The sequence below is a fragment of the Siphateles boraxobius genome, unplaced genomic scaffold, assembly GCF_051911475.1.
Source record: "Siphateles boraxobius isolate OS27281-9 unplaced genomic scaffold, OSU_SipBor_1 33, whole genome shotgun sequence".
Lineage (NCBI taxonomy): Eukaryota > Metazoa > Chordata > Actinopteri > Cypriniformes > Leuciscidae > Siphateles > Siphateles boraxobius.
Window position 1 is genome coordinate 3,758,021 of NW_027508953.1, and position 23,586 is coordinate 3,781,606.

The window sequence follows — 23,586 nt, forward strand, 5'->3', positions numbered from 1 at the left end:
CACGGTAGTTTTGACCGTGGTGGACTGGTTCTCGAAGGCGGCCCATTTCATTCCCTTGCCCAAATTACCTTCAGCCAAGGAGACAGCGTTGGCAGTCCACAGGTGTCACCGCACTTGGACTAGAGCCTGTGAGACTCTACTCCAAGTGGGGGCTCGCACCACGGCTAAAGCCGATCGCCACCGGTCTAAGCCTCCCTTATACGTTGTTGGTCAAAAAGTGTGGCTTTCAACCAGGAATATTCCTCTCCGCTCCGTTTCTAATAAACTTGCCCCAAATTCATTGGCCCGTTTACTGTCACCAAGATCATTAGTCCGGTGGAAGTCCGCCTCTAACCTTCCTCCAGCGCACAGGAGGATTCATCCCGTCTTTCATGTGTCTAAAATTAAACCCGTGTTTCATTCTCACATTAATCCGCCTGCCCCGGTTACTGGTCTCATTGTCTTCCCACTGAGTCCTGCGTTGCCTAGCCTTGAGCTCTCCTGCCTGCCTGCCTTTGGACCTGCACTACCTCTTATCTTTGTGTTAATAAACACCAGTACTCACTTGCTATTGAATCCTTGACTGTTCCTTTGTGCCGTAACAGCGTGAAAAAATGGATGTGTTGCTGCGTGATAGTTGGCAGCCCTGCTTTATAAACATTGCCTTCATTTCATACTTCATAGGCCTATATTGCCGTAACTTTCTCGAGGAGTGTAGGCTATGCTATAAAACCGGTTTTCCTTTTTGTTCATGTGACGTTCGCCATAATGCCTATAGGCTAGATATGATGACTGGTGGCATTATTTAGTTTATGTTGTGCCATGAGGAAGTAGGTCTGGTTCAGTCTGCACTCTACTTATCTTTATTCTTATAATTTGTAGTATTATGTTTCAAGTTTCTTGTTGTATTTGTATAGTCGACTGGAAGCCTCAGCACCAAAACAAATTCCTTGTGTGTGCAAGCACACTTGGCAATAAAGCTCTTTCTGATTCTGATTCTGATTTCTGACTTAGAGACAATGAATGGTCCAATCCTATGTTTGAGGAATCTTGAGATATGCATCATCACCATCATCATTACAGATTTTATCTGTCAGCATCTAATTATAGAAACATACTGCAGTGACTCACACAGTGAGAGACTGAATTTTCCAGGTTTGAGCAATCTTGGATCTCTCTGCTTTTATTTTATTTCCTGGTTCTTATTTTCCTTATTCTTATTTCCTTTAAAAAAAAAACTCAAGACAAAAGAGACTTAATGTTTCAGGTTTGAGCAATCTTACGTCAATGCGCATTGTCAGCTTTTATTTTTTAATTTTTTTAGTATTTATTATTCTTGTTTCCTTTATTTCCATTGCTGCCTTTTGTTACCGTTGTTAATTTTGTATTACCATCTAATAGTTACCATGACAGTTCATTACCCACCCCTGTTCCTTGTCAGCCTTGTTACCCTGTGTATAAATACCCCTATGTTTCAGGGGCATAAAAAAATTCAGGACACTGTTTTCAACTAAAAATGGAAAACTTTTATATGTTTTACTTTTGGTTTTTATGCTATAGTTTTTTTTAAAACATCTGTGAGAAATAAAGTTATTTCCATTAAATGTGGCATTGAAGGACACATAAATATCAATGTATTTAACATGCTAACTAATATTCCACTCAAATGCATGAGCTGCTAAATGTGTTTGGATTAGTTAGGCAATATTGCATCTTTTGTATTTTATTTACAATATAGTTGAAGGGCTTTGAGATTTATACATTATATCCCCATATACATCAAATGATCTACCTAAAAATTGCTCTTTGTAAGTTACTTTGTAGAGAGACTAAACCAGTTTTGTAACCTATCGTTTTAATGGATTTTCAGTGATTGATATAAATGTGCATCCATGTACAGTATACATACTGGTTTATGCTAATTGTTGCACATGTGGCATTCACATTGTTATGTCCGTTTAATAATGAGACTCTTCATAAAGTTTGAATAGATTTGATCGAGGAAATAAATGATGATACTTTAATCCTACTTTAATCCTCGAAACATTATTCTCAGACAATTTGGAATGTCTGTACACAATCAATTGGGTGCTTATGTGTGAAAATAAACTCCACAAAGAAACAACATAGCAGCATCTGGTAACTGTATTTTTCACTATAAGGCAGCAGACAAAAAAATCCTGTGATTATTTTATTTTTCATGTAAACACTGATACCATCTAAGGAAAGTGATTTTCTTCAGAAAAATAGAAACTTTTTTACACTCACCTAAAGGATTATTAGGAACACCTGTTCAATTTCTCATTAATGCAATTATCTAATCAACCAATCACATTGCAGTTGCTTCAATGCATTTAGGGGTGTGGTCCTGGTCAAGACAATCTCCTGAACTCCCCAAACTGAATGTCAGAATGGTAAAGAAAGGTGATTTAAGCAATTTTGAGCGCGGCATGGTTGTTGGTGCCAGACGGGCCGGTCTGAGTATTTCACAATCTGCTCAGTTACTGGGATTTTCACGCACAACCATTTCTAGGGTTTTACAAAGAATGGTGTGAAAAGGGAAAAACATCCAGTATGCGGCAGTCCTGTGGGCGAAAATGCCTTGTTGATGCTAGAGGTCAGAGGAGAATGGGCCGACTGATTCAAGCTGATAGAAGAGCAACTTTGACTGAAATAACCACTCGTTACAACTGAGGTATGCAGCAGAGCATTTGTGAAGCCACAACACGCACAACTTCGAGGCGGATGGGCTACAACAGCAGAAGACCCCACCGGGTACCACTCATCTCCACTACAAATATCAAAAAGAGGCTACAATTTGCAAGAGCTCACCAAAACTGGACAGCTGAAGACTGGAAAAATGTTGCCTGGTCTGATGAGTCGCGGTTTCTGTTGAGACATTCAGATGGTAGAGTCAGAATTTGGCGTAAACAGAATGAGAACATGGATCCATCATGCCTTGTTACCACTGTGCAGGCTGGTGGTGGTGGTTTAATGGTGTGGGGGATGTTTTCTTGGGACACTTTAGGCCCCTTAGTGCCAATTGGGCATCGTTTAAATGCCACGGCCTACCTGAGCATTGTTTCTGACCATGTCCATCTCTTTATGGGCCACCATGTACCCATCCTCTGATGGCTACTTCCAGCAGGATAATGCACCATGTCACAAAGCTCGAATCATTTCAAATTGGTTTCTTATACATGACAATGAGTTCACTGTACTAAAATGCCCCCCACAGTCACCAGATCTCAACCCAATAGAGCATCTTTGGGATGTGGTGGAACGGGAGCTTCGTGCCCTGGATGTGCATCCCACAAATCTCCATCAACTGCAAGATGCTATCCTATCAATATGGGCCAACATTTCTAAAGAATGCTTTCAGCACCTTGTTGAATCAATGCCACGTAGAATTAAGGCAGTTCTGAAGGCGAAAGGGGGTCAAACACAGTATTAGTATGGTGTTCCTAATAATCCTTTAGGTGAGTGTATATAGCCTACTTTAAAGATATATTACTCACGCTCTCTGTCCTATCACGTTAACTAGGCCAGTGTTTCCCAACCCTGCACATGGAGGCACACAAACAGTGCACATTTCAACAGTCTCCCATATCTTTCCCATACTGTATATGTCTGGTCTTGGAGTCTCTACTTACGAACTGATGAGTTGATTCAGGTGTGATTGATTAAGAAGAGTTGGAAAATGTGTAGTGTTGGTGTGCTTCCAGGAACAGGGTTGGGAAACTAGGCAAAGGCTGTTAGATTATTAAATCAACTTCAAAACCACCCTGTTAAAGATGTTTTGATGGTGAATAGCATAAAACAAACCAGAATAAAAAACCTTGACCAATATGGAAATTCAAACTGCTGAGAACAAACTGTGTTCATAAAACAAACCAAAGCAAAGTTTTGTGTATTTATGTGTGGATAATTGATCAGATCTCTTTATAAAAATAAATAAATAAATAAATGTGACGACTGAGGTTAATCTTTCCCTGTCATCAGATTAACTTAATCTGGCTCTTAATCTACTTAATCTTAATATAGTGCATTTAGAAACATTCTTTAGAGGAACAGGAACTATCTGAGCACAAATTATTTGGAGCTGAATGCAACTGAAAGTTTTTTTTTTTTTCAGAAAGTTGTTGGTTGTCTTTCCTTGGGCAACATCGAGAAAAGCAACACTTCAACAATTGATGAGTGCAAGATTTACAAGACTCGAAAACTGAAACCTGAGATCCTGGATCCTCTTACTTGTTTTACTCTAGCTACATTCACACAAGTGATTTGATTCTTTTGAAAAGAGTGATATAATCAGAGCTGTCTGTTTGTTTTAGTTAATCAGCGACTTTTTTATCAGCGACAGACACAGTTGCACTGATTTACAGTGAAAAAATTAAAATAAACTCATGTTTCCAATTCCCTTTGGAGTTTTGCAATGCTGCTCCATTGACCTTGTATGTAAAACACACCTGATGCACATTCAGTGTTCTTCATTTTCTAGAAGTAGAGTTTAAAAACCTGGCTATGTTTTTGTGCTCTGACGAAAGTGACTTGAACTCACATGATCAGCTCTAGCCCGAGCTGGCCCGCTTTGGGCCAAATATTTTATAAGTCTAACCATCGAGATTTTAAATAACTAGAGATGGAACTTTTGTACACCACGTACAAACCACTGAAATCAGTTGATAAATGTAAATGTTAATTTTGTTTTTATCCTGAAAAACCAAAGCTCACCCGTTTACTTGCATTTGTTTACAACGCCCGTCTTGCCCTCAACAATATGGTTGATGAGTTGACGTATCGCAGCAACGTCCGAAGCGACCAATAGGGCGTCTATGTATTTATTATGTCTATGCTGGCAGGCACTAGCACACCCGCTTTTGGCCCGACAGTGGAAATGCGGCTAATGATACCTTTCTCCATCCCCCTACCTTTCGGCAGGCCAATTACTCTAACAAAGACTCACACTTGTGATGTCTGAAATCGCCCCCTATGCTCTTAAATAGGACACTATTTGAGAGGACAGCCATTTGTTGTGGTGTCCGAAACCAAAGTGGACGTTATTGTGTGCATTTATACAAATACCACAATGCACCTACATTGTGCACAACTGATAACTAAATGCTAAACGGCTAGAGATTACCCATAATGCACTTTTAGATTCGCGCGGTTGAATGAATTCCCATGTCTGTCCAGAAGATGGCGGCCGAAGCTTAATCATCCTTCTATTTTCCAAACCGCTGGTCCAATCTGGCTACAGGGTATTCCATACAGGTATAAATTCATTTTTATACCATGGTCTGGGTGAATACTCGATTCTGATTGGCTGCAGGGTGTCCATTAAAAAGTGATAGAGGACACCTAGTAAAGGAGTTCTGGTGAAACTGACTGTTTACCGTTCGAAATTCATAAATAAATGTGCTGGCTACATCAGCTATGAGTAACCATAGCAACCGGCAGTCAAAGTATCCATTTACAATTTATTGTATCAAAACAAACATCTAGTTAGCCGTTATACATAGCCTACTAATACAACAATGAGCGACTTCATTATTTCTTTTAACCTTTTTGTAGAATTTGACAACTTTGATGACTGGGATGCTGCTGAAGAAAGAAAAATTGTAAATTAAACGGAGAAACGACACAAGGAGATAACACCGCTGAGCGGACTATAAATATCTCCGGCTGCTTTATAAACCGTCAGGCGTAACCAGGGAATCCAAGTTATCGTTTGTAAAAACTTTAGATTTAGACTGTAAAACGAATTAAAACTATAAACTAATGTTTTAAAAATGTGTTATTTGGCAAGTGACCATGGTATATAAGCGTGTTAATGCCCTTCGAGGTGTCCATTGTCTAGGTATTAATGGACTTTGGCGGAGAAAACTTAATACCTGACAATGGACACCTCATCGGGCATTAGCCCTTACTTAATTGATTATTAAAAAATTTAATTAGGGTTTAACATAGTTTCCATGACAGAGTGATACATCTTTTCATCTTACTACTGGAGCTGCCAGTTTGCCTAGTATCAAGTTATAATTAAACACACTATGCAAAAGCACCAGCCCTTCCGGCGCACTCAGTGTCTCAATTCGCTCGCTCGTTTTCATTAACTCCTTCAAGTGGACTACATAAGTTGAGTAATGTAGGGGATAGGGAATGAGGGTATAGGGGTGATTTCCAACTTTGGAGATTTCTTGCTTTCCGTCTGAAAGAGTACTGAATCTACTGATCAAAACACAGCAAAAAAGGAGCAGAAACAAGCAATGAAAGCATTGCACACGTTGTAGCCTTTAAAACGCGATTTTCTCATCTTTTTGTTCAAAATGTTCCTTTTTTAAATTAAACTTACCCACATTCATGGGCTCAAGCCCCTGTCCCTTTTGTCTCAAAATGCATTGTGCCCCTCTATGATAATTTTAAATAATAATAATGATTATTATTATAAATAGTATAATAGATAACAATACAATTGTACTATTGCCACTTATAATAACAATAAAAAAAAATATTATGTAAAAAAAATTTTTTTGCGGAGGTGAAGTGGTACACAAGCAGCAGGTAACGTTAATCTTATATGGAAAAGTTTCATTTATCCTACATATGCTGCTGTAAAAGTTGCTGCAGCATGCGAGTTATGCTTAACTAAAATAAAAGTATAACTCGATTTCAGCCGCATTCTGAGTCTGACAATGTCATTCTTTGTTTTTATCCAAGGCGTGTTATTAGCTCGGGGAATTACATCTAGTGAAATTAAATCTTAAGTCCATGTCCAACTCTAAATTATAAGGAATTTATATATTTGATTTCATATAACACTTTACAATAAGGTTCATTTGTTTATTATTCATGTATTAACTAACATGAACTAACCACGAGCAACACATGTGTTACTGTAGCTATTTGGTCATTTTAGTTAATAATACACCTGTTAATTGTTTGTTCATGTTGTCACAGTCAGTGCATTAACTAATAACAAATACAACTTTTGATTTTAATAATGTTTTAGTAAATGCTGAAATTAATATTAACTAGGATTAATAAATGCTGTAGAAGTACAGTTCATTATTAGTCCATGTTAACAAATTGAACTAATGATCCTTATTGTAAATTGGTAGGCTACTGATTTCATAGCTAATGCTATATGCATATGTAGCAGGGTGACTGAATCCACTTAGGAGGATATCATTGGAGGATATCAAAATGGACGAGATTCGACTCAACATCACATGCAACAAGAGACTTTTGAACTGTAATGTCCTAATCTTCACAGAAACATGGTTAAACAGCGGAATACCGGACAACGCTATTGAGCTAGCGGGACACCATACATTCCGGGCGGATAGAACATTAGATGGCTCCGGTAAGACCAGAGGTGGTGGATTGTGCATCTACATTAACAAAGCTTGGTGCACAAACTCTGCTATTGTTGGGAGACATTGTTCAGCTAACCTTGAGTTTCTCATGGTTAAATGTAGACCGTTTTATCTACCGCGGGAGTTCACTTCCACTATTATCACTGCAGCCTATATTCCCCCGGATGCTGATGCCAAGTTTGCTATGAAAGAACTTCACGCAACCATCAGTAAACAACAGACCGTCCACCCGGAAGCTGCGTTTATTGTTGCGGGTGATTTTAATCATTCAAACTTAAAGTCAGTGCTACCGAAATTTCACCAGCATGTTTCCTGTCACACCAGAGGAAACAAAACTTTAGACCATGTTTACACAAGCATGGCTGGAGCTTACGTCGCGACACCCCTCCCCCACCTGGGACAGTCAGACCACCTTTCTTTGTTCCTCACGCCCAAGTATGCACCTCTCATCAATCGCGTGAAGCCATCAGTGAAGACCATCAAGGTGTGGCCTGCGGGGGCAGATTTCTCACTCCAGGAAAGGTTTCTACACACTGACTGGAGTATGTTTGCCTCTCAAGCCACCAGTGACTCTCACACGGACATTGACTGCTACACCTCCTCTGTACTGGATTATATTAATACCACCATTGACAGTGTTAAAACCCAGAAGCAGATCACCACATACCCAAATCAGAAGCCATGGATGAACAGGGAAGTGCGACTCCTATTGAAGACACGCAACACTGCCTTCAGATCAGGAGATGCACAAGCCTATAGCACTTCCAGAGCAAATCTGAAAAGGGGCATCAAAGAGGCCAAGCACTGCTACAAGCTTAAGATAGAGGGACACTTTTCCAACGCTGACCCTCGACGCATGTGGCAGGGCATTCAGGCCTTCAGTGACTACAAACCCACTCACTCCACCTCCGCACCCACAGATGTCAACTTCCTGAACGAGCTAAATTACTTTCATGCTCACTTTGAAAGAGACAACAGAGAAACTGCCACCAAGCTCAAATCCCCAGCAGACCACCCGCCAATCACACTCTCCTCCACAGATGTCTGCAATGCACTGAGCAGGATCAGCGGGCACAAGGCTGCTGGACCAGACAACATCCCTGGACGCGTACTCAGGGCATGTGCGGAGCAGCTCGCTGGGGTTTTTACAGACATTTTCAACCTGTCTCTTGCCCAAGCAGCAGTACCAACATGCTTTAAATGCACTTCCATTGTGCCAGTGCCAAAACACTCCAGCCCGAAGTGCCTTAACGACTACCGCCCTGTAGCACTCACACCCATCGTAATGAAGTGCTTTGAGCGGCTGGTCCTGGCACACCTAAAAGACTCTCTACCATCCACATTGGACTCACATCAGTTTGCCTACCGTAGCAATAGGAGCAGAGAGGATGCAGTTTCCATGGCACTGCACTCTGTGCTCACACATCTGGACAATAAGAACACCTATGCACGCATGCTGTTTGTTGACTTCAGTTCAGCATTCAACACTGTCATCCGAACTAAGCTAATAGCCAAATTTGGAGACCTGGGCATCAAAACCTCCATGTGCAACTGGATTTTGGACTTTTTGACCAACAGACCCCAGAATGTTCGATCTGGCTCCACCTGCTCCACGTCCATTACACTCAACACTGGTGTACCACAGGGCTGTGTGCTAAGCCCGTTTCTCTACTCCCTCTTCACCTCCGACTGCAAGCCTGTGTACGGATCTAATTCCATCGTCAAGTTTGCGGACGACACTACGGTGATTGGTCTCATCAGCAACAACGATGAGACTGCCTATAGGGAGGAGATCAAGCACCTGGCCACATGGTGCACTGAAAATAACCAGCTCCTCAACACCACCAAAACGAAGGAGCTCATCGTGGACTTCAGAAAAGAGTCAAGAGGCACACACGACACCATTCACATCAATGGAATCGCTGTTGAGCGTGTCTCCAGTTTCAAGTTCTTGGGAATCCACATCTCGGCGGACATGTCCTGGACAACCAAAACCTCCTGCCTGGTCAGGAAGGCTCACCAGCGCCTTTTCTTCCTGAGGACACTGAGGAAGAATCAGCTTTCCTCGACTATCCTGGTGAACTTCTATCGCTGTGCAATAGAAAGCATCCTGACCAACTGTGCTACAGTGTAGAATGGGAGCTGTTCTGTTGCAGAGCGCAAGGCACTGCAGCGGGTAGTGAAAACCGCCCAGCGCATCACTGGGACTCAACTACCTGCCATCGAGCACATCCAGAGGAAACGCTGTCTGCACCGAGCTCGCAGCATCCTTAAGGACTCCTCTCACCCAGCCCACTGACTGTTTTCTCTACTGCCCTCCGGCAGGCGTTTTTTTCCCCCAGAGCTGTCTCTTTACTGAACTCTAACCCTCACTGATCCCACTCCCCTCATATACTGATAATCTCTCCTCTCCCTCCTCACACCTAACTCCATTTTGTTATTGGTTATTTGTTATTTGCAATGCTATAATGTTAATTTGCACTGCTGACTATTATCATAGTAACAACTGTTTACATATGCATCTTGCACTACTCACCTGACTAGAATATCAATTTGCACTGCCGACTGTTTATTTACAGTACGATTGTTTACATATACATTTGCAATACCGTACTTTAACTGTAATATGCAATTACTTTCCATTGCACTTTTACTCGGATAGCTTCTGTCCAACTTAATTTGCACTACTTTAAATCCATTGTTATAATGCTCATTTAGCCTTACTTATTACATATATCTATCTGTAAATCCTGTTTATAGTAATAACCATCTGTTTATTATGCTCACATTCTGTATATTATCACATTCTATATATATCACATTAGTATACTAAGCTCACATTCTGTTTATAGTAATAGCCATCTGTATATATATTCATAGTACACATTCACCTGTAAACTCTGTTTATAGTAATAATCATCTGTATATTATGTTCATTGTACATATCTGTAAAAATTCTGTTTATAGTAATAGCCATCTGTATATTATATTCAGTACATATCTAGCTTCAAATTCTGTTCACATAATAGTTATCTGTATATCATATTCATAGGACTAATCTATCTGGAAAATTCTGTTTATAATAGTATTCAACTCTATATTTATTCAGTACATATCCATGTACTGCACTTACGGAACCATTGTATATCCTGCACTTGCTGCTATTGCACTTCTGGTTAGACCCAAACTGCATTTCGTTGCCTTGTACCTGTACTTGTGTAATGACAATAAAGTTGAATCTAATCTAATCTAATCTAATCATTCACCTGTGCTTAATTTGTTACCACCCCCGCCCCTTGTCCTATATATGAGATGTGTGGTGGCCACTTGGTATCGCCCACTTGACGTCATCTGTGGCTGCCGCAGGTAGGTGATTGTATGGGGAAACTCTCGCTTTCTTGTTTTGTGCTGGCGGTTTATATGAATTTTTCTTGCTGTCAGGTTGCGACGGTAGGCTGTTTCTCCCGTTGCTGTGTGTTTGCTGCCCACTTCTCTCAGGTATGTGTAGCCTCTTTTTTCAATGGGAAGAAATTGGCTGCGTTTGACAACTTGTGATTTAATATCTGCAGTGGCAACGATAGAATGTCATCTACAGTATATGTAGCCTACCTGAGTGAGAAGCTGTATTATAGTATGGTGTGCGACTCCGAAGCAGTTTGTGAGCAGTATCTCCCCATGGTAGGTAAGATTATGGTTTTGGGTATTGATAACTTGCTGTTGTTGTCTAACATTATCTTTCTGCTCGGCAGGCTCCCTGCATAACTGTCTCTTGGGCTAATCATGGGAACCGTGCATCACTGATGACTTATGATCGCGTACAATTACGACTGCGTCGCTGTTTTGCCTCGACCTAAATGATGGAAACCCTTTTTATTGTTGTAATTCTCTCGCATGCCGTTTGAGACGATTGTACATTCGGTTGACGTTGTGGAAGGCCTGTCTCTACTGGTCGCCGCCGATTGGAACTAACGGGTGCGTTTAAGCAGTTTTGCAAGCTTTGTGTAAACTGGCTGTCGCCATGAATCCCATTGATTTTCTTTTCTTGTTGCAGGAGCTGGGGGGAGGTTTCTGGAGGGGCGAAAGTGAAGCTGCCGGACTGTATGGTGTGCTCACATTGAGTATTGTGTGTTTTCTGGCATTTAACCTTCATGTGTGCAGTGGGTATTTGTAGTGGACTATTGTGGGGGGTCCCTCTTCCAATTTGGCAGCTGACCCATACCTCCAGACACCCCCGCTCTTGGTTTAATTTGTTTCTCTCAATTGAATGTGTATGTGGTGCTGATTAATGGTGTTTCTCATTATAGTGCTTGTGACAAGTTTTAAACTGAGTTTCTAACTATTTAATATTTTGCTGACAAACAAAAATAAACTTTTCTATTCTATACGACTCATGTCTTTTCACCCATCCACGCAAAACAAACCTGTGCCCTTAGGGCTATTTCCCTGGTTTTCCGGGGTGGCGTAGTCGATCGCATTATATTGTCGTTTCCGTTAGAAGTGTGGTAAAATCCTTGTTAGTTCTTTTGAGACTCTCTCTCGTACCCGCAACGCTACACATATAATACATACATAACATTTACAACATCAACAAAACTAAGCATGAATTCCTCATAATTACCTTCTTGATTCTCACTATGAAAAAGGAATTTATTCTAAATGTACTAGTTCAGGTGGGTGCGTGTTCGCACTGGTGTGTCGGTCAGGACATCTGAGTCAGGATTCAGTTTCCAGAATTGAATGAAATTATTCAGACACGATAGCACAGTCAGACCACAGGCATTTATTGTTCAAAAGTCTCATATAGTGGACATTTATAGATGTGGTGTATTTTCAATGACTCACTAAAAGGAATGTCCACTTTATGGAGAAGTTTTGCTGTTGTTTCAGCCTCAGGAAACTTAATGCTTATCTCTCTTCACCAGGCACACACTGGCTGACGTCACGCAGGGGAGAGCGCTCCTATTGGCCGGAGATCGCGCTTATTGATGTAGAGCGCGTTCATTTGCTGTGTCTTCTTAACACTCACTGTTTGTTTGGTAAAGTAAATAATATTTAGTAATATTATAATAATCTCCCTATTTTCATTTGATGTGTTATGCATTCTAATTGTATCAACATCTTTTCATAGAATGCCATGGAAATAAAGGATAAAAAAAAAAAAACAAGGAACTCTTCTTCTTTTTCCTTTTTCTTTTTGGTCCGGTTAATCCATTTTTTTTGGTCCGTCTGTGCACACCACTGTGCCGTAGCCTAACCAACCCGTATAAGAGCAGGTGGATTAACCGGTATTATCAGGGGGATAGAGTTACACAAAAGCTCCACTCATAAAGTGAAATCTAAATAAAGCACAGGTTCCATTACTCCACACACACACACACACACACACACCATCGGCAGAGTCTTACCTTGCGCATTACTCTAATAATGCGCATCTAATAACCCAGGATTTGAAAAAACACCACGCTGAGAAGTCTGAAATACATTACCAAAATAGGTTAGTCATTCTTTATTCTTAGAAAAAGTTTTATGAGTAAATTATGCATGAGTTTCAAATTATGTCAAATGACATTACCTATAGCTATGTATTCAAGTTCTACAAAATCTTCTAACAAAAAGTAAGTACCATGTTACAGTTGTAGTCGAATGCTTTGATAAATACTATGGTACTACTATCACCATATTTGCATGTTATAACCATGTAGGCGACAGCCTTTTTGTGTAAGTCCTGTAGAATTAAAACATGCATGTACACAAGATTTTAATAATGCTATAGACCTTATCAAATTAAAATATTTATTATACTGTCTAGTTATTAAATAAATCTCAGAATTCCAGGTATAAAGTCAGAACCCTTAAAGAAAGAAGTGTATTCATCATTTATATTCTATTAGACCTGTACTTCTTTTACACAAACGTTTTTGATTGAGATATACTTAAAAGTATAACTAAGTATTCTAATACTGGGCTTATAGTTGTCTTTACTCTTTTGATTGAGTAGCCTATTAAATACTTTTTTCCTATTAGTTTTACATACATACAAACAAATCATTGTTTGAATATATTGATTTATAAAGAAAACAGATGTTCCTAATTCTTACTTGTCTATGTGAATGTTTGTGTAGTCCACTGATAGTGTACATAAGAATTTACTTCAGATCTACTTAAAAGATATAAGTAGATATGAAGTCGCAATTGCAAGTTATATTTTCGAGTTATAATTCGTTATAATAAGTTATAATTCGAAGGCCAGATTGCCTCTAGATTTGCCAGCGGACTGTTCTACAGTTGGTTGGTTTAGTTATTGGCCATAATATATCTGCAGGTTGCAGCCGCTGGACATGCTCCTCTATCAGTGCGGGTCCTCACAGAACCGATCATCAGAGCAAACAAATCCAGGTAAATTAAATGGGATAAATCGAGATTTTAGCAGAAAATCTGAACAGAAACCGTTACTTTAATAGATGTGATAACAGAAAATTTGATATGGATAGAACAGCATTTACGTATCACAAATCATCCAGGTTTAATCAGATTTAATGGAAACTCTGTCTAATAATGATGTCTTGCCCGAAAAAAGACAGCGTTTCTGTTAATGATACACATAGTAGAACTGCACAAATAATCGGTAAAAGATCACAATCAAACACCAAAGCGATTTGTTTCCTAAATGACAATGATTCGTCTATTAGACCTTTGACAAGCAAGATCACAGTGGAGCATTCAGATCTGCATTTTCAAATTGGGGTCTGAGAGCCCATGACCCATTGCCATGGGGTCTGCAAAATAATTAGCTATCCGTATTTCTGGAGTTTTTAATCATCAGCGGTGAAAACGGCGTAATTTGTACTACAGAACACCATTTTTGCAGTTTATTTTCTTCTAAAACGCCTTTTCTGGACACCTGGGGGTTTTTTATTGGCGAAATATGACTTGTTTAGCTATCCATATGGTGCGCCTTTAGCCCCTTTGTATACGTCTCTTTTATAACACAATATAAATCACTCTCTTTCCCTCTGTAGATCTATTATATTTCTGTTTGAAGTGACAAATCCTCTAACATCACTGATGACTACTCTACTGAAACGTTTCCATTATATCACTGCACTCCTGAGCTCCTCGGCCATCTTGTTATTCCTGTACTTTCAAAACTCAGAAGTGGTTTTGAAATACAGTTATTACAGTTTTGTCTCCGAGCGAGCTCAGCGCACATCCCATATATGTTTGGAAGACCGAGGAAATAGTAGCTGGTTCAGTGAACGTTACAAACCCACTGTTCCAATTCTGCTCAACAGCACCAACAGTGAATTACATCCAAACATCTCCAGCTGGTGGAAGGTAAGAAAGTTTGCTTCAAAATAAATATGCCTTTACTTGGTATATGCCTACCCCCAAAATTAAGATGTTTTTAAAAGATGTCTCTTATGCTCACCAAGGCTGCATTTATTTAATTTATGAAAATACAGTAAAAACAGTAATATTGTGGAATATTTTAAATAACTGTTTTCAATTTGAATATAATTTTAAAATGTAATTTATTCCTGGGAAAACCATGTTAATAACCATGCTTAATATTTTTGTAAACAATTTTTAGTTTAATACATCCTTGCTTAATAAAACTAGTTGGGCCTATTTTTTTTAAAAACTCACTGCCCCCAAAAATATGAATAATATGTACATGCATGTCCATTTTTAAATTATATTTAATGTTTATTAATTGTAAATATTGATTAACATTTAAATATTTTCACCATCATTGATATAGATAAAAAAATAAAACATTTCTTACTGTTTTAAACCAGATGTTTAATGTCAAAATTCAAATTCACTTCCTGTTTACACCTGGGGCACGTTAAAGCTCAAACAACAAGTAGACAAAGGACACACAAACACTTTACACTTGTTGTTTTAATCCTTCTCTTTTGTCCACTTTCAACCTTTCTTCTGTCCTGATTTCTTTGAGGGAAGGGTTCTACATGTGGGTAATTTGTATGGACTTTTTCAGATCTTTTGATCTAATTGACAAAATAGCTTACGCAGTTTACATATGAATGCAAAAGAAGACGACGGAAAAACATACGGACAGTATCAGCTTTCATTTCTGCTCTGATAGCCGCAAGACCACGTTAAATGCTGTGTTAGAAAATCAGGAATGGTTAGAGAACATCTATTGTGCGTGCTTGGTACATTTTTTGTCTTCAAACCAAACTCAGGTCTTCAGCTGACAAAGTTTAAATCCTATGTTTACGCATTAGGTCAGTCGCCTAGGAGGAGAGTAAGCAGTCTTGTGGTTGTTTGTTTGTATTCGACTACATGAGTATTTACACTATAAAAACAATCCAGTCGAATGCAGTTTTGACTACCAAGTTCTGGACAAGCTCAAAACGTTTTAGACCCCATTTACAACTTGTCATACAATTGTGAATTGGATTGACGAAAACGCTTCTTAATATCAGGTGTAAACAGGACCCTAGAGACAACAAGCATATAAAACAATAAATGTGTAATGTGACTTTTTACTAAAAACCTCATGTTATGGAGATACAGAGCTTCAACAAGACCGTCTTTATTCTTCGTTCACAATGCCTCTTAAACATAAGGCACTGCACGCCTGTGTCCCCTGATTAGATACATGCGTGCGTCATGTGACTGTTGATGTGCCTATTGAGATGATTTCAGTTTGTCACGTCTTTACACGCTGAAGTAAAACATTTAATTTCCTTTTCTTTTCTTTTTTTCTTTGCCTTTTTAGTTCTGGTCCTAACTGATTAAATAATTTCATACAGGAGCTTCAAGATGTACCAAATGTCTCAAACTACACAGAGGTGGTGGACCAGCTGTTTTCTCTCTTTCCCGATAAAGAACACTACTCAGACGCTGGTCCAGATCGCTGCAGAACCTGTGCTGTTGTGGGAAACTCTGGGAACCTCCTGGGATCCAACTATGGTCAACAAATAGACAGCAATGACTTTGTCATAAGGTAATATAATAGATTATGTCAGACTGAAGGTTCTTTATTTGCATTGATGGTTCCATAAAGAACATCCATGGAACTTTTCCATCAAACAAAAGGTTCTTTATACTGGAAAAAGGGGGTATTCAGATTATTAAAATGTTCTTCAGAAGGTTTTTTTAAGAACTGATCACTGAAAATTTCTTTTGTCCAATGAAAAGTTTCTATGGATGTTAAAGCTTCTTCATGGAATCATCAATGCCAACAAATTCTTTATTTTTAAGAGTGAATTTTAAGAGACGAATAAGATGTTATTTAAACTATTTTTAAAAAGATGCCTTGAAGGCTTTTCATTAGAATATCATTGTAGCAAGGTTAGATTTGTAGGAAGAAGGAGGAGGGAACCAGCGAACATTCAAAGACTTTAATAAACGTAAAATTTACTAAATCAAAATCAAAGTTAAGACAGCAGCCTCTCACAAACGACTGCTGTCACATATAACAAAACACAACATAAATTCAGGCCTGGCCTCTCTCCATCTTCACTGTCGTCACTCCTCCTTTATGCTTCCACTTCTCCGTGAGCGATATGAGACCGGTGCGTCGCACAGGTGTTGCTTGTTATCAAATCACAACATCGGCCTCGTGGCGTTCTCTAACGGCCCTCTGCCTCATCCTGCTCGCCACAATCATGAATACCTCAATCTCCTGTGTGTTTTTCTTTCAGGATAAATAAAGGCCCAACAGAGGATTATGAGAAGGATGTTGGAAATAAGACCACTCACCGGATTCTCTATCCCGAGAGCGCTGTGGACTTGGATGACAACACCCACCTGGTGCTTCTGCCCATTAAAGTTCTGGACTTGCAGTGGCTTATCAGCGCTTTTACCACTAAGAACATCACACAGTAAGAATTAAACCAGAGATGATCTTACGATTAAGAGATACCAGGGTCCATTGGCTCTACCATTGGAGAAAGCGTAATGGCCAACTTGAATCACATGAGCCATGATAATCACATTACAGCATTGACGTACAGCCATTGAATTTCTTTCAGAGATGTGCGACAGTCAATGGGCGAATTCCAAATATAGTTTTTGCGCCCTGGAATGGCACTTCGGGAAGGGGACGCCAATTGTAGGGGTGTTCCTAACAAAAGTGAACACACCTAGGGATGCTCACTTCCGGTTGAAATTTGCCCGATGATGGCAGACACACGTCCAAAGTAGCACTTATGCTCCTCCTTTAGTTTGTGAAATTTACGATACTTGCATTGCCTTAGCCGTTGAACTAGAGTCCAGATGCAGTCTCAGGAGAAAGTCTTGATGGTTCCGTAAGTCTTGATGGTGTTGAATTTGTAATCAATTTCTTCTGTGTTGAACGAAGAAATGATGATGAACTTGCGGTGTTAGTTTGACTGTTGTGGTCGGGCAAGTTACAATGGTTGTAACTTGAGGCCCCTCCAGCTGCGCAGCGGGGAAATGTCCCACGGTCGGACTGGATGTCTCCAGTCTTTTCACATGAACCGCAACCAGGAGAACAAGGAAGCGAGGAAGAGGGAGAGGGGAACTGTGTGGATGCTCTTTAACCTCCACAGAGGTCACACCTCTTGAGTTTGGCTTGACCAATGAGAAAGGTGCAATTTTCAAGTGGCAAAAGTTCCTTTTTTTGGAAGCTGACTCATTCGCATGATTGAAGTAAGCTGGCAGTTTGTGTCCCTTTATGCTCTGATTAATATAACAAGCATTCAATGTTCAGGGCGTCACACAAGGATTTGATAAGAAGCATGATACCAATAAGGTTACTTTATCTAGTGGTTCAATCATAAAGCATGCCTAAAACAATATACAATACAAGAGATAATATACAAAACCGTGATTACAGATACACTGTCCTGGGGATACCCATGTTAATTTATAGAACATTGAATCTAGAAATTAATGAAGAAAGTCTTTCCTATAGCCTTTTTCATGTGGCCAACTTCCACATTCTTTTGAGCAAAAAAAGCTCTGGTCTTACCAGAGAGAAACCAAGGTAACCAGAGGCCTGTTCTGGTTTTTTGGGTTGTTAGTTGCTCTTCGTGGGTTGTCCACAGAACACAGTTTGCTTTTTGGGCGAGGGGGTTTGCAGGATTATTCATCAACTATAATGAATAATTGTGTGTTGTAAACACACAAAACACATAAAATTGATACTGTGAAACTAAGGGGGCCTATTATACAACTGGCACAATGCAGAGCCAGGCGCTACGCAAGTGTCTTTAGCTAGTTTTAGTTTATTTTACTTGCGTGCTTTAACCTCGCGCATGAGCATATCCGTTTCCTGTCTGGAGAAGTGTTCGCTCTTTCCACTTGCAAATTCCGCCATGTAAATAGCAATCCCCAATGGCGGGAGTGGAACTGGCTTTTAAAGTCAAGTCACATTTATTTATATAGCGCTTTTTACAATACAGATTGTTTCAAAGCAGCTTTACAGTGATAACAGGAAAATAATGCAACAAAGTCTGTTTCCAGAAGAAAATAGTGTCACAGTCCAGGTTAAGTAAGTTCAATGATGTTTCATTTTCGTTTTAAAAAAGTTATTAATTTAGTTCATTCATATATATAGCCACTCTGTAGAAAACCATGATGTCATCGTCCAGCTCAGTTCATTTCTCATATAATGGTGTCAATGCAAGCAGATCAATATTATTGTTGAATATGAAATTAAATGTCCCCAACTAAGCAAGCCAAAAGCCAATGGCAACAAAGGTGAATAAAGGGTGAACAGCACTTTGTTTTAAAGGGAATGGGAGATGAGACTCTGATAGGTTTATTGCACATAAAGCCCAAAACACACCCATTACTCATTAAAAGAGGGACAACCCTTTTAGACCATGCACCAGATGCGCCGACCATTTTTCCCGTTGTTATAGGACAAGTTCGGTATTTTACACTTAAAGCCCTGTTTTAAGATCGTTTCTGATGAAATAGAATGATTAAGATTGAAATTTGGACAAATGCTGCTGTCCCGAGAATTTTCGGTTTCTGTGTTAGCACCCCCCCACCTCCACAATGGTTTCATAGGGGCACTGGAACAATATCATTCATAAAATGTATTAAACTTTAGTTTACAAAGACGTGAAACTCACCGAGTGGTCTGGGGTGTTCACTGCTCATACAAAAATCGCTGCAAAAGATGCTTTCCAACAGGTTTTATCGTAGTTTTTGTCCTGACTTAAGTCAATGGAGTTGGACAAAAACTACGATAAAACCTGTTGGAAAGCATCTTTTGCAGCGATTTTTGTGTGAGCATATCAGTGAACACCCCAGACCACTCGGTGAGTTTCACATCTTTGTAAACTAAAGTTTAATGCGTTTTATGAATGATTGTTCCAGAGCCCCTATGAAACCATTGGCTATGTGGGGGCGGGGTTTGCTAATACAGAAACCGAAAATTCTCGGGATCTTAAACAGGGCTTTAAGTGTAAAATACCGAACTTACCCTTTAAACTAGCTAAAGTGGAATCGGACGCCCTAAGTGCACTTGCGCCGTACGCTTTAGACCATGCCCTTAGATCATTAAAATAGGGCCCTCAATGTTCCTTTACCCTAAAACAACGTTTTCCTTAACTAAAAAAAAAAATACTTAAATGCATTTTGTATAGTAATTTCAGGCCATATGGATATTTCATTTTAAATGTTGATCTAATGTATTTGTTTACTCAGAACATACACAAAGGTTCCATCTACAATCAAAGCAAGTAAGGACAAGGTAAAGAACAAAGACCTTATCATGAAATAAACCAATCAATCAATGACAAATGTTGATCTTTTTTAATTTGCATGGTTGATATTAGCATCTCCTGAATGAATTCTGTCATAAATACACATTTCATAAGTGTCCTGTTTTATTTCTGTTGTTGTTTTTAGGTGATGATTCTCCACCCTGAATTCATAAGATATGTGCATGATAACTGGGCAGAAGGTCATGGCAGATATCCATCCACTGGTTTCTTAACGCTGATATTCGCCCTTCACATCTGTGACAAGGTAAAAACTCCTGTTCTTCCGCTTCAAACGGTGTGTGGCACAGCTTCAGTGTGGCATTGCTGTTGTTCTTATTTATAAAAATAGAAAAAAAGACAATGAATTTATATTAAAATATGAGGAATTATTTTTTCACAATTTTCTTTTTCAAAAAGAGGGAGTTTTATTTTTTACATTTTATTAACTTAAAATAAGTTTTTTTCATGAATAAGAAACTATTAACGCACCGATAACTCTTTCTCTTACAGGTGAAGGTTTTTGGGTTTGGAGCTACGAGTGACAGAAACTGGCATCATTATTATGATGAAACATTGACTTTATTTGAATACGGCTCTCATGGTGGAGACTTCGAAAACAAAACAATCAATCAGCTCCATCAGGAGAACAAGATTTTGATGTACAAGGGTTTGACATGAAGTAGGTTCTTGGGGAAATCTACCTTTGTACTGCACAATATTGCGTTGCAATAGCACAGCAGAGACTTTCAGTTCAGATTCATCCCAATATGTGCAAGAAATCAACAAGAGTTTAATTTGATCTCCACTAGCAGCACCAACTGAATTCGTAGCATTAGCGGATTCATTTTTCGGTCCCACGTTATATTAAGTGCCTTTACCACTAACATTTAAATGAATATTTGTGTACATGCATGTTTTTAGATTGTAGTTATTATAATACATGCATTAATTTAATTTATTTTATTTATTTTTAAGTACATCCTTAATGATACTAGATATTAAGTGTGACCCATTTTTCTTTTGATGAGCCAGTTCAAACACCACAGACTTTTATGGGAAATTGACCCACAAATGTCTTAAGTTTCTTCTGAATATTAACCTGGAGTAGCAGGGCTCCAGGCTAACATTTGAGAGCAGTAGCACCAGTGCCAGTAAGTTCTACAGATGGTGGCACCAGCACCTGATTTGGTTGTGCTTCTATTGTACCATACTGAACTGACCGACAGCTTCAGTGATTATAAAAGTATCTTTACTTGCTTTCTGTGTAATTCAGTCAAAATTTAATTGTTTTACTTCATACTTCAGTACAAGAAGTGCAAAACACCAGGATATGTTTCCCCACTGAAGACCCTTCAATCTGGTTGTGGCAAGCCGAAATTGCGCAGAAATACACCTTAAGGGTAGCGGGGGTCAGTCCAGCTAAAAGATGCTCTTTTCGAAACTCCAGTACTGAACCAACCACCAAGTCGGCTGGGTTAAGATGGCATTGCTCACACCACGATGAGAAAAGATGTCATTTAAGAGCATACAGCTTTCTAGTAGCTACAATACTAGCATTGAGAATGGTACCCCTCAGGGGCCAGACCCACATTTTCCAAATCTGAGGTCGGGGTTGAAAGACTGTCCCCCAACCCTGGGACACAAGGTCCCACCTGGTTCAGAATCTCCCAAGGAGAGCCTTCCAGGAGAGAAACCAGGTCTGCAAACCATACTCGTGTTGGGCAGAACGGGGCTACTAATATTAAGACCCTCGCCAGAACTCCTGGGAGCAGAGCGATTGGGGGAAAGGCATACAGACGCAGCCTTGGACACATCTGTACCATGGCATCAGCCCTAGATGAAATGGAGGATTGAGAGAAAACCAAAAGTTGATAGTGGGTTGACTCCTCAGAGGCAAACAAGTCCACTTTAACCCTGCCAAACTTCTTCTAAATGGACTCAGATCTGCTGCACCGGCCTGAAAATGAAAATACCACTGGCCTGGTGATATACAGTCAAACCAAACATTATTCAGACACCAGAAATACATTTTTTTAATAATTTTACTAGTGGGTGCAGGACACTATAGTTCATTTATGTAAGTGAGCATAGCAAAATAAAGTACAATGTGACATTATACCCATTGCAACGTTTTTACAACGCAGACTGAACAAAATTAAGCATTGCTTGGTATTTGGTTGACCTAAATTGGTATTATCTAATTGTGTACTTAAATTGAACATCTGACAGCTATTCAACCTAATTCATCTGTGACACAGTCTAACAGAAGGATGGACAAAACCAGTGAAATATCAACTGATTTGTTAACTCTTTGTTAAGTTCTTGTTATATTATTACCATTTTCTAAACTATAGCAAATAAACTGTGATAATGTGAGAAATGTTGAAGGTGTCTGAATCAATTTTGGTTCGACAGTAAATAGGCGACTACCAATGTGTTGTCCATCCAAACCAACACTTGAAAGGGGATGAAGCACTTGGCCCACTGAGAAGGAAATGAATAGTTGAAATAAAGTCATTATTTTAGGGGTTTTTTTGCGCACAAAAAGTATTCTCGTCGTTTGATAAACTTAAGATTGAGCCACTGTAGTCACTTGGACTATTTCAACGATGTATTTAATAACTTTTCGGGGCCTGCAAGTTCAATCCCTGAAGAAGCCTATGGAGGAGGGATCCAGCTCTCAGATTTCATCAAAAATATCTTAATTCGTGTTCTGAAGGAACAACATGAAGGTGAATAAATACTGACAGAATTTTCATTTTTGGGTGAACTATCCCTTATATGTGCTTGGACACAGAGCTCTGTGAACAGCCAGCCACTTTAACAATGACCTTTAGTCAGTTTTGTCAGTGCCACAGACTGATCGACTCCATGCCACGCCGCATTGCTGCAGTAATTCAGGCAAAAGGAGCTCCAACTAAGTATTGAGTGCTGTACATGCTCATACTTTTCATGTTCATACTTTTCAGTTGGCCAACATTTCTAAAAATCCTTTTTTTGTATTGGTCTTAAGTAATTTTCTAATTTTCTGAGATACTGAATTTGGGATTTTCATAGTTGTCAGTTTTAATCATCACAATTAAATGAAATAAACATTTGTAATATATCAGTCTATATATAATATCCAAATTTCACTTTTTGAATGGAATTACTGAAATAAATCAACTTTTTGATGATATTTGAATTATATGACCAGCACCTATATATATATATATATATATATATATATATATATATATATATATTAAAATACAATGATGTATTTAAGTCTTTTCAATCCATTATTTTTCCTCCTCCTTACTTTAAGAGGTTACTTCATTTGTCATCACACAAATGGCATTTGACCCGTGATCTCAGTTTCATGTTTCCAGGACAAATTCAGAAACATGTCAGTTCTCACGTATTCACTGTAATGATACCAGTTAAACTAGTTCATGGTTTAAATTGTATCATATAAACTCCCCAGGCACTATACCAGTGCCAGTCTGAGTGAGTCAGCACAGTTTTAATGA

General features: G+C 39.1%; 1 protein-coding gene and 1 long non-coding RNA gene across 3 annotated transcripts; both read left to right on the top strand.

Moving 5' to 3' along the window:
* Positions 1 to 10,692: 10,692 nt before the first annotated feature.
* Positions 10,693 to 10,949, top strand: LOC143701628 (uncharacterized). Its single transcript, XR_013190146.1, has 3 exons — positions 10,693 to 10,724; positions 10,800 to 10,856; positions 10,928 to 10,949. It is a non-coding gene; the product is annotated as an uncharacterized LOC143701628 (long non-coding RNA).
* A 1,703-nt stretch (positions 10,950 to 12,652) lies between these two features.
* On the top strand, positions 12,653 to 23,250 carry LOC143701614 (CMP-N-acetylneuraminate-beta-galactosamide-alpha-2,3-sialyltransferase 2-like). Of its 2 annotated transcripts, XM_077195044.1 has the most exons (8): positions 12,653 to 12,852; positions 13,681 to 13,754; positions 14,378 to 14,693; positions 16,142 to 16,335; positions 17,036 to 17,215; positions 20,016 to 20,061; positions 20,220 to 20,339; positions 20,585 to 23,250. In XM_077195044.1, exons 3-8 carry the CDS (start codon positions 14,424 to 14,426, stop codon positions 20,750 to 20,752), a joined length of 978 nt encoding a protein of 325 aa, XP_077051159.1. In that variant the 5' UTR covers positions 12,653 to 12,852; positions 13,681 to 13,754; positions 14,378 to 14,423; the 3' UTR covers positions 20,753 to 23,250. The 2 variants fall into 2 exon arrangements, with proteins under 2 accessions (XP_077051159.1, XP_077051160.1); XM_077195045.1 differs by lacking the exon at positions 13,681 to 13,754 and having other exon boundaries at positions 12,679 to 12,852.
* Positions 23,251 to 23,586: the final 336 nt, after the last annotated feature.

Coding starts and splice junctions, on each gene's coding strand:
- LOC143701614 (XM_077195044.1), top strand. CDS start 14,424: ATGACTACTCTACTGAAACGTTTCCATTATATCACTGCACTCCTGAGC. Junction 17,216..20,015: donor ACCACTAAGAACATCACACA/GTAAGAATTAAA, acceptor TTGTTTACTCAG/AACATACACAAAGGTTCCAT. Junction 20,062..20,219: donor TCAAAGCAAGTAAGGACAAG/GTAAAGAACAAA, acceptor TGTTGTTTTTAG/GTGATGATTCTCCACCCTGA.